The sequence below is a fragment of the Pelophylax lessonae genome (genome assembly GCF_965119305.1).
Source record: "Pelophylax lessonae genome assembly, chromosome: 2".
Lineage (NCBI taxonomy): Eukaryota > Metazoa > Chordata > Amphibia > Anura > Ranidae > Pelophylax > Pelophylax lessonae.
In genome coordinates, this window is record NC_138769.1 from 541,512,198 (window position 1) to 541,532,649 (window position 20,452).

General features: G+C 39.4%; 1 protein-coding gene across 1 annotated transcript in view; it reads right to left on the reverse strand.

Moving 5' to 3' along the window:
- The window catches only part of EPSTI1 (epithelial stromal interaction 1), a gene marked incomplete at its 3' end in the record, with an annotated part of 197,043 nt that overhangs the window by 66,722 nt on the left and 109,869 nt on the right, over positions 1-20,452 (reverse strand). Inside the window, exon 11 of the mRNA XM_082248135.1 lies at positions 4,264-4,332. Within this exon, the coding sequence (XP_082104261.1) occupies positions 4,264-4,332 (69 nt within the window). The remainder of the gene's footprint in view (positions 1-4,263; positions 4,333-20,452) is intronic.

A 20,452-nucleotide genomic window follows, 5' to 3' on the forward strand; every position in this document is an offset into this window, starting at 1 on the left:
GCGCTATATAAGTACCTGAAATAAATAATAATATTGTGATAAAGTTCATTATTTTCTGTAATGTACTGATAAACATTAGACTTTCATATATTTTAGACTCATTACACACAACTGAAGTAGTGCAAGCCTTTTATTGTTTTAATATTGATGATTTTGGCATACAGCTCATGAAAACCCCAAATTCCTATCTCAAAAAATTAGCATATCATGAAAAGGTTCTCTAAACGAGCTATTAACCTAATCATCTGAATCAACTAATTAACTCTAAACACCTGCAAAATATTCCTGAGGCTTTTAAAAACTCCCAGCCTGGTTCATTACTCAAAACCGCAATCATGGGTAAGACTGCCAACCTGACTGCTGTCCAGAAGCCCATCATTGACACCCTCAAGCAAGAGGGTAAGACACAGAAAGAAATTTCTGAACGAATAGGCTGTTCCCAGAGTGCTGTATCAAGGCACCTCAGTGGGAAGTCTGTGGGAAGGAAAAAGCGTGGCAGAAAACGCTGCATAACGAGAAGAGGTGACTGGACCCTGAGGAAGATTGTGGAGAAGGACCGATTCCAGACCTTGGGGGACCTGCGGAAGCAGTGGACTGAGTCTGGAGTAGAAACATCTAGAGCCACCGTATACAGGCGTGTGCAGGAAATGGGCTACAGGTGCCGCATTCCCCAGGTCAAGCCACTTTTGAACCAGAAACAGCGGCAGAAGTGCCTGACCTGGGCTACAGAGAAGCAGCACTGGACTGTTGCTCAGTGGTCCAAAGTACTTTTTTCGGATGAAAGCAAATTTTGCATGTCATTCGGAAATCAAGGTGCCAGAGTCTGGAGGAAGACTGGGGAAAGGGAAATGCCAAAATGCCTGAAGTCCAGTGTCAAGTACCCACAGTCAGTGATGGTCTGGGGTGCCATGTCAGCTGCTGGTGTTGGTCCACTGTGTTTTATCAAGGGCAGGGTCAATGCAGCTAGCTATCAGGAGATTTTGGAGCACTTCATGCATCCATCTGCTGAAAAGCTTTATGGAGATGAAGATTTCATTTTTCAGCACGACCTGGCACCTGCTCACAGTGCCAAAACCACTGGTAAATGGTTTACTGACCATGGTATTACGGTGCTCAATTGGCCTGCCAACTCTCCTGACCTGAACCCCATAGAGAATCTGTGGGATGTTGTGAAGAGAAAGTTGAGAGACGCAAGACCCAACACTCTGGATGAGCTCAAGGCCACTATCGGAGCATCCTGGGCCTCCATAACACCTCAGCAGTGCCACAGGCCGATTGCCTCCATGCCACGCCGCATTGAAGCAGTCATTTCTGCAAAAGGATTCCCGACCAAGTATTGAGTGCATAACTGAACATAATTATTTGAAGGTTGACTTTTTTTGTATTAAAAACACTTTTTTTTTTTTATTGGTCGGATGAAATATGCTAATTTTTTGAGATAGGAATTTTGGTATTTCATGAGCTGTATGCCAAAATCATCAATATTAAAACAATAAAAGGCTTGCACTACTTCAGTTGTGTGTAATGAATCTAAAATATATGAAAGTCTAATGTTTATCAGTACATTACAGAAAATAATGAACTTTATCACAATATGCTAATTTTTTGAGAGGGACCTGTAGTGGGCTCCATTCATTGAATGAACTCACATGAGATATTTAGGTGTCTGGAGACATTTTGCCCAATATCCCATGTGATCCTGAAACAGACCGTTTGTGTGTTTTTTACCGAAGAATGCCAAAAACACTTTACAATTAACACCATTCACAGACGGAAATAAATAATTAAATGCATGCAGAAATTACGTAGTGGTCCAGGCATATGGTATTTGTGGAATGTGTACCGATTATTAAAAAGCGGGCAGCTGCCCGCTCCTTTACAATCAGTAAACCTCAAGATTGCTAAGAAACGGGTGGCCACTGTGTCCTTAACAACAGATAAGTCGTAAGCTGTCAGCAGGGTTCCCCACTGACAGCTGAATCTTAAAAAAGAATTACTGGCAATTAAAAAATCGGGAAACAACTTTGTGGCAGCCCCCCCCCCATGCATACCAGGCCCTTCGGGTCTGGTATGGATTTTGAAGGAAAACCCAGACTCCAAAATGTAAAAAAAAAAAATGGCATGCCCCCCCCCCCCAAAAAATCCATACCCGACCTTTCTCAGAGCATGCAGCCTGAAAGGTCAGGAAAGGATTAGCAAGTGCCCCCCCCCCCTCCTGAACCATGCCCTTGCCACATGCCCCCAACATGGGGTGGTGCTTTGGGGCCAGGGAGTTCTGCCCCAACCCTGGCCAGTGGTTGTGGGAGTCTGCTGGCAGAGGGCTTATTGGAATCTGGAAGAGCCCGCCCCCCCATGTAAATGTGTAGTGTAAAAAAAAGACATTAGATGGTTTTACACAAGTCCTTGATATAAAAAACAAAAATAAATTTCCCCTTGTATAGATCCATCGTCAATCACAATGCCGTTGCCACTAACGACCCCCCCAAAAAAATGGTCCGCTCACACTGGAGGCTCCCACCATCTGCCAACTCCACCATCAGACAGTTCTTAAACACCTACAGGACAGGGTCACTCAGTGACATCACTGGCTGACTCTGCCCCTTGTGACTTAATTGACCAGGAACATGCCCCATAACTATCAGACAGCAGAGCTGGCAGACAGTGCGAGTGGACCTTTTTTTTCTTTTTTTGGATCGGCGGTGGCAGCGGGTGTCGTGATTGATGATGGATCTACACCAGGGGACATGCATTTTTGTTTTTATAATAAAGGATTTGACAAAAACTGTCTGTCTTTTTTACACTACACATTTTTTTGGGTGAATGAATAGGAGTACTATGTACCCCATACTCATTCACATGGTGGGAGCCAGGCTCTGGGGGCCCCCTTCTAAAAGGGGACTTCCAGATTCCGATAAGTCCCCTACCCGCGGACTCCTACAACCACTGGCCAGGGTTGTGGGGAAGAGGCCCTTGTTCCCCAGGCTGCATGCTCAGATAAGGGTCTGGTATGGATTTTGAGGGTGGACTCCACACCATTTTTTTTATCTTTGCCACGGGAGTTCCCCTTAAAATCCATACCAGACCCGATGGGCCTTTCAGATTTTTTTTTTTTTATTGCCAACAACTTTTTTTTTTACATTCAGCTGTTAGAGGGGAAACCAGAATCTGGGGGCCCCCCTTGTTAAAGGAGGCTTCCAGATTCTGATAACCCCCTACCGAAGACTCCTACAACCACCGGTCAGGGTTGTGGGGAAAAGGCCCTTGTCCCCATCAACATGGACAAAGCACCTCCTCATGTTGAGGGCATGTGGCCTGGTATGGTTCAGGAGGGGGGGGGGACACTCGCTCGTACCCTCCCATTCCCGACCTGCCAGGCTGCATGCTCGGATAAGGGTCTGGTATGGATTTTTGGTGGGGACCCCTTACCGTTTTTTTATTATTTTTTCTTTTTGACATGGGGCTCCCCTCAACATTTAAACCAGACCCGAAGAGCCTAGTTTGCACGGGGGGGGGCATTTTTTTTTTTTTTAGAATTTTTATTGCCGACAATTTTTTTTTTTTTCAGCTGTCAGCAAGGAACCCCGCTAGCAGCTGACAACTTATCGGTTGTTAAGGACATAGTGGCTGCCCACTCCTTAACAACCATGTTGTTTAGTGGTTGTTAAGAACGTGGGCAATGCCTATTTATTGATGTTAATAAACGTGCTGGCTAGTGCCAGGCATTAAATTACCACTTGTTTTTACTACTAAAATACCACAAGATTTTATAAAATATCTCCTGTGGCATTTTAGTGGCATTTTTTCTTTGTGAATGCCAAAAAACTTTTTGAAAAATCATGAGCGCTATTTTAGTGCATTTTTCAAGGGGAAACATACCGCTTTAGGAATACAGTCCAGTGTACTAAAATATTTAGCTCACACAAATTACTCAGTGTTATCATTTTATATAATTTGGTTTTCTTGTTTATGTAATGTATGTACTGCACACATTTACCTCATTTGTATATGTAATTTTGTAAGGCTTACATAGATTTCTATAAAATGACTAGTTGGTATGTTGTATAGGCACAGGAGAGTTTCTGTCAAACCTATCAACACTAAAACTACTCTATGTAATTAGAAGGATTATAGATTGATTCTTTCAGTGCCTGCTTCATCCTGCTTCTGTTCAGTGACATGTAAGAGAAGGTATTCAATATACAATAAAATGCACCTAGTATATTAAATTAATATCGATAAAGCTAAAATAAAATTGGTTATTACTCTATATTCTTTCATTTCTGGATTATGAGGCACCCAATTTTCTTCTTCTTCATCACTTGAGCTCCTTGCCTGAAAAATAAAGAATACGCACATTCAAATGGTGTTTATTTCATAATATTCCCGTGCTATTATTTATCAATCCCAAGGCTTTAGCATCAATAATTAATATTATGAATAATAATAGTAAATCTAAATTTACTCTAACAAATTCACATTACCAAGATCTGTAATCTGGCTTGACTATATTTTATGGTACATAAAAAAAAAGTTTTAGATGATCTTTCCATAACTGTTTCTCTTTTTCAATTAACTTCTTTATGATATACTGTATATGCTAACATTTGTCATGGAGGAAGGAAAGAAATATCTCATTCTAACAGCTCTAATTTTGTAAGTAATACAATGTAAATGAAATATGTAAGTAAAACAGGGACCCTTATTGAAATGTTAACAATAGACAGTTGAGCATTAGATATCTTTTCACAAGCAGTCACTTCCAGCGTTATGAGGTCCCCTGTAGTTGGATGCAAAATAAACAACAGAAAATCTAAATGCTTGGCGGATGCAGCCCTCCTCAGACGGGTAATCCAAAGTACAAGCTACAAAACAAGCTGGCAAGAAGGCGCATGCACCTAGTGCAGTAGCAAAACATTTATTAGCTATAAAAACTGCTACAAATGGATACTCACAAAGTAGCAACTGGTAAAAGCCAAATGAACCACAAGATGCCCTACAGTGCCATACAGTGCGGATACACCATGCTGATGTGTCAAGCTGACACGTTTTGTGGGCGCATCCCCTTCCTTTGAGCTAGGCTGAGATATCTTTAGATATCTTTTACAACATCAGCACTGTGCCGCTAAAGGAACAGAATGCACAGTATATTTAAATAGGAATGAAGTGTTTTTGAATAAATATTTTTTTTTAGGGTCCTTTCACACGATCAGATCCAAATATCAGTTTTTTAGGTGGATCTGATTGGATCCTCCATGCATCCCTATGGGGCAGCGGATGTCAGCGGACTGACACCCGCTGCTATCCGCATCCGATCCTGTCTGTGAAATCCTGGAAACCTGGAAGCCCTGGAAAACCCTATTTTCCATCCGTCCAGGGGATGGGATCGGATGAGAGCGGACAGTCGGTCCGCTCCCATCCGATTACCCCATAGAGAGCAGCAGGGAACTGTCACCTGCCTGCTCAGCAGGGATCTGTTTATCGGTCCCGCACTGAGCAGCACGGAGTCTGCCGACGGAGCGGACAGTGTGAAAGGAGCCTTATTCAAGTATTAATGTTTGCAAAGAAACATTTTAAGGTGCAATGGAAGGTATTAATACTCACCTGTTCATTGGCCAGTGCTGGATGAAGTTACTCCTGCACATATGCAGATCAGCTTACAACATCAAAGAAGACAGCGGGCAGGCAGGTAGGGGCATTTTATTACAGAAGAGACACTGTGGGGTTGATTTATTAAAACTGGAAAGTGCAAAATCTGGTGCAGCTCTGCATAGAAACCAACCAGCTTCTAAATTCAACGTGTTCAATTAAGCTTTGACAATTAAACCCAGAAGCTGATTGGTTTCCATTCAGAGCTGCACCAGATTTTGCACTTTCCAGTTTTAGTAAATTATTCCCGGTATGTCTCTTCTGCAAGGCCTGCCTGCTCGCTGTTTCCTGCAGTGGAACTTTAGTTCCTCATTAATACAGGCTGTTTCCTTGCCCAATGTGTACACTAGTTTTGCACTTCTGATTGCTCCTGTAAAACAGCATTAGGGCTGATGTAGAAGAGCTGGTATAAATCACAACTAATGCTTACATTATGGGCTTGCATAAACTCTTAAACAATACTGCTTTCATATCTTCTATTCTGAAAATTTTTAATGAAAAAAACAACTGTGATCAGCTTGCTAAGCAATGAAACAGCAAGACAGAAAAAAAAAACATGTTGCATTGCAGACAGTATATTTAGGGTGCTTAGCATTGCAAATCAAATCAGAGGCAGCAGCATCATGTAAAATGTGCATGCTGACCACATCACCCACAGCTGCCCATGTGCACAGCGATACTTCAAGTACAGCATCTACATCTTTTAACTTTAGCTGTATTTGTACAGCTAAATCTAAGTATATCACTATTTCAAGAAACTTTGTTCCTACATGAATTTCACAGGTAAAATCTTTAACAGCAGTCAGGTAGACTCAAACATTAGAGAAAATACTGTGAACGTAAGATCTTCTTATTCGCACATGATCAATGAACTGGCATACATACATAAGCTTTAGTAAATTGGGCCCACTGTCTTTATCTGGAAAATGTGTGTGTAACCTGAGTTTCTGCTATTAGGTAGGGTTGCCACCCGTCCGGGATTCACCCAGACAGTCCGGGTTTTGAAGTGTGTGTCCGGGTTTCAGACCACCTGAACCCCGAACACATTATTCAGAATGGACTGCAATTCCCTAAGTACCACAACCGCCAGGTACATAGGTGTGCGCACAGGCCCCTCCCCTATTCATGGACAGGAGTGTCAGGAGAGCTCAATCTGCTTCTTCTCCTCCTGCCCGTCTGTCTGTCCCACCCACACTCCAATCCCCGGTGTTCTGTGCCTCAAGAAAGGGATGGGTGAGCTGGAAATTTGAAGCTCAGCAGCAGGAAAATACATTGTGGATGAAAGGTGTCGATGCCTAAGCCTCTATCCTTGGGAGAGTAAGCTCACCATCCAATGTCTGTGACTGAAGTCTTCTCCCTCCCTCCCTTCTCTCTCCTGCCTCTGAAGTAAGTACACTAAGGTAAGGGGGACTTAGATATAATGGGGGCTCTGTGGACTCTGATGTATGGGGGGCTTTGGGACTCTGATTTAAGGGGGAATGCTGGGAACTCTAAAGTAAGGGGAAGCTTTGGTGAGCAGAAACACCCTTATATCAGGGTTGCCCATTACAACAGAGTCCACAGCATTCGCCCTTACAAAATAAAAATTGCTGTGCGCTGCTAAAGTGTTCTGGTTTGGCTTGAAGAAAAGGTGCCAACCCCAATATGAGGTCTTGTCACAGCTCAGTAATAAACCTTGAAATACCAGACTCAAGCCTGAATTTGAAGTATTTATATGCAATATTGCATATTTATCTGACTAAAATGATTTAAAAAAAAATTAAAGTAATTATTTTTTTACTTCTAAATAAATGAATACATAAATTAAATGTACAGAAAAACCTTTATATTACCTTTCTGTCATGTGATAAATATGTAGAGTAGGGTAACTGGTTGCTTTCTGGAATACTGGACATCTGTTGATGCTTTGGCTTCATATAGGTCAGGCATTCAAGTGATTGTAAATGTAAAATTGTTTCCTCTTTAAAATAAAAAACATCTACCCGGGCCACTTGACACCTGCTGATGGGAACCACTGACGTGACTTTCTTGTCGTTCTTTTCTTTCTCTTTTCCCCCTTTGCCTCCTACCAATGCGGAGCTTCCTTTACCTTTTACCCACCTTTAACCCCCTCTATCCTATTTCTATTGTTCTACTTTCTAAACTCCCATTGATGTACCTCTATGCTTTAATAAAATTTTGACGCATCCCTAAATAGATGCTGGCTAATGCTGTCACCCTCCCCGTGGCACAGTTTGCTCCCAGATGCGGTGCCTGGGTAGGATGGGCATCGCTACTACAATTAACCTGTTTTCCATTACGGATGCTTCATTTCTGCTGTGTGACTGTCAGCTGATGTATGTGTACCCCAAACCTTATGCTGCTTGCCCTTCAGTTACATAGACTATGTTATTGTTTTTCTCCTTATTTCATTGTTTGTACCTGTTCTTATGTAAACACGATAAAAATGATTGCAAGAAAATAAAAAACATGTTATACCTACCTTCTCTGGGCAATGATTTTGCACAGAGCAGCCCCAATTCTCATGTCCCCCGCCGGCGGTCCTGGCTCCCCCCTCCCCCGAGTGCACACACAGCAAGCCGCTTGCTATTCGGGCACTTATGCAAGCTTACTCCCAAGCCAGCTCTGCGTGTCTATAGACACACAGAGTGCAGCTTGACCCTGCCCCCTGCTCCCTTAAAATTAGCCGTGATTGATAGCAGCGGGAGCCAATGGCTTTTGCTGCTGTCTCTGAGCCAAAGAGGAGGGAGAGAGCCAAGAGCCACTGGTCTCGTGCACATCACTGTATTGAGATCGGGTTCAGGTAAGTATAAGGAGGGTTTGGGAGGGAGCTGCTGTTAGAAGGCTTTTTTCCTGTATTGCAGAGAATGCATTATGTTAAAAATCGCTTCAGCCTTTAGAACCACTTTCATTCAAATATGACTGTACTGAAAGCTGAAAATTGGCTTTGGCAGGTGCCGTTATTGAAGTGGGTAAAATTACTAGGTTATTATGGCAATTTGTACACTTAACAATCCTAGGCCAATAATGATTTATTTTCATTTTTTTCATTTTCATTAACCTAGCTATAACTTAAAGTGTTACTAAACTCAGGATCCTGCATTCACTATATCTGGTCTCCCATAGTACACAGAACATGGAAATGCAATTATTTTAGTAAATATAAACTGCTAAATACCTTTTCTCATCAGCAGTAAGACATCTCTGGATCGATATGGGGCTCAGGTAAGCAATGGGGGGGGGGGGGCTGAATCTACCTTCAATGGGTACAACAGCGAGACCCTTCTGGTTACTTATCCATCTGCTTACCTTTGGCGTGTTTGCCTAAACACAGAAAGTTTTTTTACCTTCATGCATAGAATGCATGAAGGTAAAAAACCTTGTGCTTTTACAACCACTTTAGGGGGAAAAACTGCACAGGTTTAATAAAAGATGTAAGTGTTACTAAGCAAAAATCTGTGAGAGTTAAATAGTTTCATTGCTAAAAATTGATCTAACATACATAAATATAACACTAGCCATTTCATTTATTGTTATCAAAAATGATTGTTCCAGTTCAGTCTGTTGACAGCTCTAATTTTCTAAAACGGCCAACAATGGAATGTCTTTCTTGAAAACGTCAACTGGGGGAAGTTTGTATACTGTTTACTGTGTAAAACTTCCTGTAAAAAAATATAATTTCATGCTTGTGTGATCCTGATTTTTCTAGATGTATGCACAGAGCTGATGACAAATTACTAAGCTACATATAAGGAGTTGCAGATCCTCCAGGATTTCTTAGTCCAAATCTAAGACTGATCAGGTGGTTATATTGAAGCATTACAAAAGTTTTATACAAACATCGCTATCTTAACAAGTAACACGCTCCAATAAAGTTACCCAAATACATTACAATATACTGTTTATTGATTACCTACAGGGGAGTTTTCTTTTGTATATGTTTGTTGAAAACTCTAAATAAATAAAAGGTTGCATTAGCCCCCGTTCACACTAAGGCCAACTGTGAGGCGACCTGGTCGCCTCACAGGTCGCCGTAGGTCGCCTTCCATAGGGAAGCTGCGGACCCGTTCTAATAGGAGCGACACAAGTCGCTCCGACTTAGAAAAAGGGTCCGGAGCTTCTTTGGGGCGACCCGGAGGCGACCGCCATAGACTTCAATGTTATGAAGTCCGTGGCGGCTGCTCCGAGGTCGCGGCGCGCTGCTCGCACCGCGATCTCGGAGGTTGCCCCCCCCCCCCCGAGTCGGATCGCCCCTATGTGAACGGGGCCTTACAATTTTAGTAACAATATAGGCTAGGAATACAAATTAGTAAAAATATAATATATAATAATATACTGTATATTAGGGGAAAGAATAAAACTGAACTAAACTCACTCCAGCAACCTTTTTTTAATCCCCCCTTTACTCAAAAGCTAAAATTTTTATTCTATTTTTTACCTTTTTATTTCTTTATGTGCTGCAAAGCAGCTCTTCCAGGTTTCTTTTGCCTAGACCTGACCCCACTGTCTTGAAGGATAACTATGTTACAGATATCCAAGGAGGCAGTGTGTTAGTAAGTGTATATGTGCATGCATAACATTTGCACGTGTGTGCAAAAATTTCAGCAGGCAGTAAAGTGGCATTTTGCCAAAAGCTGACAGCGTTTCTGCGCACATGCAGAAATCCCGCCCCATGTGCACAAAGTTGCCGCCGGTCTCTACCAAAGCTTAGGTACCTGGAAAACACTGACGGCACACGCCTGGAGATTTTAAGATGTCAGAGTAAAAGAGGGAAACTTTGATTTAAGAAAAGACAAAGCAAAAAGAGGTCCAAGAAGCAAACCAACACAAAAAATGACTACGTTGTCTCATATGCTTGTAAACTGTTGTGTAAAATACTGGAAACATTTTTAAAGAACCATAGCACATGAAAGTTTGTTTTTTGTTAATGTTACATTAATTGCTGGGGATTTTCAGGATCTAGCACTAATATTTTGGTCACTAAGAAGATGTAGAATATCAGAGATGAATAGTGTTTTGGTATTTATGTTATTAGTTCATTGAGAAAAGCAATACATCAATTTTTTGGGGATATTAAAGTGCTGTAAACCCAAAAACAAAAATGTAATATATTGCAGCTTGCCAAGCTTTAGATGTGGTGGCTGTTTTCTGCTTTAAGACTTTTTTCCTTTATTTTTACCTAATGATCCAGGCAGTAAATCTGTTATTTTTTATATTCCTTCTTTAACAGATCAAGCTGTACAGCAAAAGTGACAGCTAGAGAGTTGAGACAAACCATGTACCACTGGCAAGAGTGCCTTTAAGGGTCAGGTTTTATTAATTTACTCTAAAAGAAAAAAAGCTGCGCTGTAAAAGTCAGTTGACACAATCATTATGAATAACGAACTGTGAATCACAAAAATATAAACAATGGATAATCACACAAAAATTGTAAAAATAAATTAGAAATGGATGACCCAAAGCTGCTAAGTCAGTGCAGCAAGAGCAGAGCACAAGCTTGTGGAACCACAGGTGCCAGCAGACCTACAGCAGCAAAAGAACAATTGTGTGACCCAGGCGAGTTTGTATGTCACGATAATGCCACATGTGTATCATAGAGCTGGCTATGTGACAGAGAACAGGACTGCCCGGACGATTCAGACGAGTCACCAGAACGTTGGATCATTGGTTGCCAAATACCCTTTGAGGATTGCAGTTGAGATATACACTGGTCATATATTCCCCTATACCCGTGAGGTGTCAGATCTACATTGGGCCTTCTCTTCTGGCCATTTGATACCACGCTGAATCTACCTTCAATGGGTACAACAGCGAGACCCTTCTGGTTACTTATCCATCTGCTTACCTTTGGCGTGTTTGACCCTCTGGGTCTCCCCTTCTGGTAAGTAGTCAATCTGTGTGGTGGTGGATACACTGGACTGGTGGTGGACAATTTAAGTCACTGATAACTTTGTTTACTTGGATTTGCCTAATCTTTCACCGGTCTTGGCTTAATACATCCATTTTTAATTTATTTTTACTTTTTAAAATTTTTGTGTGATTATCAATTTTTTATATTTTTGTGATTCACAGTTCACCTAGGTGTTTATTCATAATTATTGTGTCAATTTACTTTTACAGCGCAGCTTTGTTTCTTTTAGTATTTATTCTGGTGATATCTCACTGTAAGTTGCAGCTATTTTTGATTGTTTAGCACGGTCAGTGGTGTTATATTATTTTATTCAATTATGTAAAACCTTTATCTCAAAAGGAAAATAAGCTGTTGGTGTACATGCTTTAAAAAGTATTAACTGCAGTTAGGATTTTTTATTGTTAGTTAAGTCCATTTAAATCCGCTAATGCACTGTATCTAACACCACCCTCCATCCAGATTAACAATGCTTCTGTCCAAATGTGTCTTCAATGCTCCCCTGGTAGAGTGGAGACACCCTAAGACAGGAAATGAAAAAAAAAGAAAACAAATTCAGCCTCCACGTTTAAAGTGGTTCTAAAGCCTTAAGGTCCCCCCAGGACCCGCCCCCCCCCCCCTTTTTTTCTTACCAGAGCCCAATCTGGTCCAGTGATCCAGCAATGAGCTCTCCTCATTGGACAGATTGATAGCAGCAGGAGCCATTGGCTCCCGCTGCTTTCAAATAAATCTTGTGACACGGGAGGTGGGGCCAAGTTCAGCTGTCTGTGCACAGGTGCCTCCAGGAAAAGCAGCTTTCCGTGGGGGCACCCAATGAAGAGGAGGGGCTTGGAGAACCAGCTGGGGACCCCAGAAGAAGAGGAATAGGGCTGCTCTAAGCAAAACTATTGCACAGAGCAGGTAAGTATAGGAATGTTTTTTTTTTTCTATAAAAATGACAAAGGTTTTACAACCACTCTAGGAATTAGAAAAATGTAATATATCAACTGTTTATTTTACAAAGTATCAAAGTTATTTTCTAAAAACACTGAATAATGGGGCACTGCACCAAATATGATTCATTGTTCCTTGTAGCCTCATTGTATGAAACATTATGAAGCAGTATTTGGATATATTTTTACTAATGTAGAAGGAATTAAGTAGCACCTGTAGATGACTTTAAAGTTTTAAGTAACATCAGCTTCTAGGTTTTATTGCCAAAGCTTAACTGAACAAGCTAAAGTTAGAATCTGATTGGATACTAGGCACAGCTTCATCGGATTCTGTGTGCACCAGTTTTAGTAACTCTTTTTAACTTGTGGCCTTCCTAATTCTTTATTGAGCACCCTTTCACTGGAGTTACTGTTAATTGCTTTCTGTAAAGTGTGGAGATCCCTGGTGGGGATTGGGATCCTGAGCACATCTGGAGAGCTATTGCAGTCCAGTTGAAGGGAAAGGCGCTTGCATATATATGATTGAGGTGAGCAGCAAGTCTTGTTGGCAGGCGATTACACTGGGTGTACTTAATAATTTATCAGAACTATTATCACTGAAGATTGTTTTTAGACTTTGAGCACCTTCGGAGTATATCAACTAAAACTGAGAATTGGACTTTTGTACATATATTTTATGCATGTTACATTGTGGTATTTTTAGTTATTATGATTTTTGATACATGTTAACAAATGCCATTTGTTTGCACACAAATTCATATAAAATCGTTATATTGCATTTAAGTTGGGCTTGCACATTAACGCATGTCAACAGTGTGTTTCTGTTGATTATATTGTGATTGTGCTACACCTTTTCAAAGAATTTAAAGTAAAGATAGTTGGGCTAGGCTCGTTGCTCTGTAGTAATTCTGTAGATGTGGAACACTAAGTCAATCCTCTTTAAGATGTGAATAAAATTTTTGGGGAAAAGCTATATCCATTAGGACCCCAAATAAATGTAATGACCAGGGACTGAAATCTTTTCAAGTCTTGTAGTGGTATCATGATGGGCAGGGTTCTAAAGTGATATAATAAATTAGGTAAGAGGCTAATTTTGAAAGCAAGAGTGCGGATGTATTCATTTAGCTTCATATAACTGGGCTACAGAGTAGGTTTAACACTTTAATATGGTAGAAAATGTTGAAAGGGTTTTCATTGTTACCAAAACATGTTATACAGTGGGGATCGAAAGTTTGGGCACTCCAGGTAAAAAATTGTATTAATGTGCATAAAGAAGCCAAGGAAAGATGGAAAAATCTCCAAAAGGCATCAAATTACAGATTAGACATTCTTATAATATGTCAACAAAAGTTAGATTTTATTTCCATCATTGACACTTTCAAAATTACAGAAAACAAAAAAATGGCGAGAGTCATCAGAAGAAAACCTCTTCTACGTCCTCACCACAAAAATCAGCGTTTGAACTTTGCAAATGAACATATAGACAAGCCTGATGCATTTTAGAAACAAGTTCTGTAGACCGATGAGGTTAAAATTGAACTTTCTGGCCGGAATGAGCAAAGGTACGTTTGGAGAAGAAGGGGCACAGAATGTAATGAAAAGAACCTCTGTCCAACTGTTAAGCATGGGGGTGGATCAATCATGCTTTGGGGTTGTATTGCAGCCAGTGGCACAGGGAACATCTCACGAGTAGAAGGAAAAATGGATTCAATAAAATTTCAGCAAATTATGGATGGTAACTTGATGCCATCTGTGAAAAAGCTGAAGTTAAAGAGAGGATGGCTTCTACAAATGGATAATGATCCTAAACACACCTCGAAATCCACGGGGGATTACATCAAGAGGCGTAAACTGAAGGTTTTGCCATGGCCTTCACAATCTCCTGACCTCAACATAATTGAAAATCTATGGAAGGACCTTAAAAGAGCAGTGCGTGACAGACAGCCCAGAAATCTCAAAGAACTAGAAGACTTTTGTAAGGAAGAATGGGCAAAGATACCTCAAACAAGAATTGAAAGACTCTTGGCTGGCTACAAAAAGCGTTTACAAGCTGTGATACTTGCCAAAGGGGGCAGTACAAGATATTAACTCTGCAGGGTGTCCAAACTTTTGCAGACACCATTTTTTTGTTTTCTGTTATTTTGAAAGTGTAAATGATGGAAATAAAATCTAACTTTTGTTGACATATTATAAAAATGTCTAATCTGTAATTTGATGCTTTTTGGAGATTTTTCCATCTTTCCTTGGCTTCTTTATGCACATTAATACAAATTTTTACCTGGGGTGCCCAAACTTTCGATCCCCACTGTATATTTAACACTATCCTCCAAAAAATTGACAACAGTTAATGTATATTCGTTGGTGACTGCCCATATTTTTTTTTTTTTTCTAACCATACATTTTTATTAGTGAATATGAAAAAGAAAAGCATACAGCATTTAAATATTCAACATTAACAATATGAACAATATAAAGGTTTTACAACAACACATAAGGCTTATCCGTTACCATTATCATTGTATAGAAAGTGATGTATATTCTGAGGAATATTCAATAAATGTCCCCTCATATAAGAGAAGTTGAAACCACACAGTTTATGACATGCCTAGTGAGCTTGGGGAGTTGTTCCATGAAAACAGAGGTGCCTGTCACCCCATTGGGTACAAACTGTGAGCAGACAGCTCTATCAAGGTTGCAGTGGGGAAGTAGGTTTCGCCACAGCCTACCTCCCTACCCCAAACTCTTTCTCGCCGCCCTGTTTGTTAATTCCTCTGGGCCATTGGGCCAGCTAAGGTAGAAATATGTCATTAGCGGAGGATAGTTTAGAAAGAAAGGCGTGAAGATGAGGAGTAGGAAGGGGGTCAGGGAGAAAGGGACGGGGAGAGGGGGTGGGTGGGAGGGGAGTTTAACCAGGAAGGGAGGGGTATCTACCACCAGATTTAGTTAGTTCCTTAAGGAACAAGGATTTGTATTATCGTTATGTTTTATTTCAATAAAATGACTAATCACATAATCAATTTAACCAACGTTAGGGGTATGTTCTAGCCTTGCACACCATCTCTTATGAAATGCGTTAGCTCTACGTTCCTTACATGCCAAGATTTTTTCCATTTCATAGTGAAGGTTGACTCTGTTTCTGATCTCTTCAATGTGGGGTTTGACGGGGATCACCATTTTTTTGCAACAGACTGCACATATTCTGTGTCCCTAATCTTTACACAAGTAATAGATTTTCACATACTAACTATGGAGGATATTTAAAATAACCTGTACAAGTCATCTCCATTTTTTTTAACCAAGTGCATATATTGTTTCTGAAATATGCATAATTTACGACTGCACAATCTGTGCCATTTTTCAAGATAAAAAAAATGAACTTATTGTTTAGGGTAGAAATGACCTATTTGTTATCCTATGGTATAGGTTATAAAAAATCACAAAGATATTTTTGCTTACCCTAATTAGATGTTTTTGTAATCCCCTCAAGAATGAACATATTCAGCTCAATAGAAGATTAGTAGAAGTGCAGTAGGAGGGTAGTTCCTAGAGTCTGTGCTGTGTACAGAGGTTACCACAGATGGCTCAAACTTCAGCCAATTAGGCCATGGGTGGCTTTACAAGCACCACCTAGCTCAACAAAAGTTGATTTAAAAATCGACTAAGTTCTGGGTACAAAATTATTGACTTTAACCTATATTGGAGACACCTCCATCCATCCTTTTAGCATGCATGGGGGAAATTATTAATTTGATCTCCTTCAGCCCCCTCAAAAATGAGCCAAATGTGGAGTACATATGGCCTCTCTATTGCATTATCACAATCCAATTTCCAAATCAGTTTTGAATCTCATTGATGGCTTGAATTCTTAGTAATGCTATTTTCATTATTTCTTTTACAAGTATTTTTTATTAGTTTTATGGTATACAATCTTCAATGAAATATATGTATATTATGCAGTATTCTGTCTAGGCATGGTCTTTCTTTTGCATGCAAAAGTACAGCTGCAAGGGTGCAGGGATCAGTAAAAGTGTATAGCATTTATGAATAAAAACATTGCACACTTACATTAAAGTTAGTTGTAATTGGCTCAGAGTACAGAAGGAAAAATGTGGATCATGTAAACACTGCCACAAGGGTGACACCTGACCCACTGAATCAGTAAGCCTGTATTCAAATCCATAAAAAACGTAAAAGGATTGGGGTAATGAGAAGCTGAAAAATTAGGACCTTTTTTCAATAGGGAGATTTCCTGAGGGGAAAGTGTATAGGAGGATAGGTTAAATATTTTTATCATGTCTGAGGTGGTCCTATGCTGTGTCTTATTCTCCCCTCCTCTTCTGCCTCTTTTCTTTCTTTTTTTTTAACAATGAGGGTGAGTAGACCCTAAAAAAAGAATGCCTAGAACCGGAAAGAATATGGGGAAGGGTCTTGAACTTTGTTTGCTTGGGAGAGCAGCAACTTCATTGACCCTATTGGCAGTAACTGGGGTCTGGGTATTAGTAGGGGAAGGAGAAATGGCCTTTGCACACTACTGGAGGGAGCTGAAGTTTTCAAAGAAGAGGTATTGGACAATTCACAGGATGTATCTTTATTTGAACTTGTTTTGTGTCTGACTGAATGTCTCCTATTTAGGGTGGAGAAAACATCTTGATTTTTGTATTTCCTCATGAAACCTATATCAAATTTGAGTGTTGGTCTTAGACTCATGAGTGGCACAGTTATGTTAGTAGATGGTAATATGCGCCTTGTGTGCCTGTGCGCTGCCCAGAAGAAGACCTTTGTAATAATGAAAATCAGTTTTTAGTTTGTTGGAGTTTTTTTTGGTCACTGAAGAAGACAAATGTTTTTTTACATTTTTGCTGTAATATGATTTGTCATATAGTTATATGTTTTTTAGCATCAACAGCAATCACGTCTCAGGAAAGAAATGAGGATGCATTCATTTATGACTTGTTTTGAATGAAGAAAGCTCCAGAACTGTTATCTTTATCATTTTCTTACTACCAGGTATGTCACTGACATGTTACTAGCATAGGCATATCAGGTTTTGGGATACACACAATTTGGCAAGATTTGACTCTACAAGAATTACCAATCAGCTGCATGATTCAATGTAACTGTGCTCAGTTAATTGTGGTAAAGTTCAGGAATGCTTTTAAAGTTTTTTTTTTTTTTTTATTGAAAATAAATTAGTTTAAATACATTAGTAGCTTTTATTAAAATAATACTTAAAAAAATATAGCATCCAAAAGAATTGTATCAAATGATTTCAAGGTAACAAGGCTGTTTCTTCTTAGCAAGAACAGATCATCATATTACAATGTATTTTAAAGCACACCTGTGCTCAGATTTAGACATTAAATTATTCACATGCTCTTAACAAATAGCAAAGAGCTTTAAAACAAGCTATCCCTAAGTCCCTAAGTGCTTGCGTAGATAGGAAAATGAAGCGTGTTCCAGGTGCATTTAGCTTGCGTTTGAGTTTTGTTTAAGATGATTTTAATGGTAAACTAAACCCAAAAACAAAAATGTAAAAAATGGAATGTATTCCAGCCTAACTGTCCTTAGATATGGTTATTACAATAATCTTTATAAAAAAAAAGAACATTTTCAGCAAGTACAGAAATACCTGTTAATATTGGTAAGTTGCAATATGCTAAAATGTGGTTTTGGGGTGTAGGTTCCCTTTTGAGTTCTTTCTGATCTCCTTTTGAGCTGCTTTTGTACTCCCTCTGACTTATATTGGGGAAAAGCAATACAAACTATTTTGCCATTGTGTAAGATTTCTTACATCAATCTGTTTTCGGACAACTCAGCTTGTTAGTACAGCGTGGCTTCTCCTCATTCTAGCCAGTTTAAGTCCTCCTAATACAGTTGAGTCTTTTTGATTTACTGATTGTTTTACAACATGTTATCTTGTTGATCATTAGCACCATTTTGGTATACTATTTTGTTCATACATTGGACCATATGCCTGTAGAATCCTTAATCCTGTTTTATAGGCAAATGGGGACATTAGTGATGAGAAAATCAAGCAAAGTTTGATTTGCTAGACATTCAGAAAAAAATTGCAAACCCTGAACATTGTGGCAAGCCCCATTGAAGTCCATGTTAGTTGAATCTCCAATTTTTTTTTCTTGCCAATTAGCAGGCTTTTAGGAAAAAAAGCATGGGTAGCTGGGAACTGCCATAGGGAATATGTACCAATACAAAAATAAAAGTCACATTCAGGGGAAGCAGCTCTTTTATTCCACAAAAATGTTATTACATTTTTTTTTTACAATTTTCAAGAGGATTGTGAATTCTTACCTTTTGTTTTATTTCACAATTTTTTTTACCAAGTTTTCAATTTAAAGCAGCTCTTTTAAAGGGCTTATAGGGCAATATTTAAGAGTAACTCAATTTTTGTTGAAATAGAAAAACAATCCCCTCTGATTTTAACAAACTCTGTTGCAGATTCCTACCTGTTTCTGCTCTGAAGAAATAGCTCTTTGTTTAGAGTGAATCTGAATAGGAGCTTTTCATTATTAATCAGCTGATGCACTTGTAGTGTTCTGAAGAGAAAAGTTGTAGTGTCTCCATCACTTCAGAAGTGAACAACCCTTTGAGAGTATCTGACGAAAAATAAAAATTTTTGTTGCAGGTGATGCCTATAACCTGACTTAAAACTTAATTCAGGCTTCTGGGAATATCAGCGAGCCAATCAAACAAGCAGGAAATTTCATTTCTGGGGAAGTTCTGTACACCAATGGTGTACAGAAGGCCTCAAGGTTGCCTTTTTTGCATTGAATTTTATGAAAAATTACAGCGGCTGCAGATTCAAAATGAAGGTTGATTTGTAATAAAATGTACTTACAATATGGCGTGTATAGCAATTGTATATGCTATATTTTTCTTATTTGGTGTTTTCCACAAAAGTGGAGTAACCCTTTAAAAATATACAATTTCCATATATATGACATGAACTGTACAATGTACTTAAGCAAATTAGACATTTACAAAATAGCCAGGGACCTCAACATTTAGACTCCCCCCATTGAAAAAGAAAACAATTGGTGTGGTGGTCTTCCTAAAATCCATACCAAATCCTTCGGTACTCTTTCATTCTGTGTCCTTGATATAATTAAAAAATGGCATATAAAAAAGACACCCTTAATAATTAAATAATAACACATGCTGTACATAAAATACAAAGGCATATTGAAATTTAAGGAGGTGGGTAAAGTTTTATAGATTTTTATGTCAATATGTTTCCTTCTGCATGGTATCAGCTATTATTAGCTTCTATTATGCAAATGTAGACCTTCTTTCTTTGGAACAATTGCACCGGCTATTTCAACAATAGAACTGTGGCCAGGCTATGGGCATTTAAATATTTAGATATTAGCTACAAGCAATAATTAAGCTTTAAATAAAGTTCGAGTGACCTCTGTAGCTGGAGAAACTGTCAAGTCATATTCAAATTTTACAGCAGCCAGTACTTTCAGTTTCATTACAGAAGCTCATTTTACATTGCTCCCCTTTCCCAGCAATGTCTTTGCAATCTGCAAGCCTCTTAATCTCAAAGGTAAACACAGGAAATGTACATAGGAAGAAGGGGAAGAAAATTGCAGAGACATGACTTGAACAACTTCATTGCTCCCATTAAAAACATTGAGATTGAATAGCTCCACAGTGCCTGCAGCTACAGAGGCCAGTGAGAGTGTGTTATAAGGTCAAACTAATCTAAAACAAAATAGTTAGGATGAACAGATTTTTGGCAAAAAATACTCTGCATGTCTTTAATTTCTCTTAGAATTATTTTGATATAATACCTACAACTTTTGCATAGTGCAATGTAGATTTTGGGTCCATGTCAGGAATGGAGCCTGGTTCTAGGAAGATGTAACTCCAGTGTACATACAACTACATTATCAGAGATCACCCAAAGGCCAAAAGGAGAGGACAACAGTTACAAAAGAAGCCC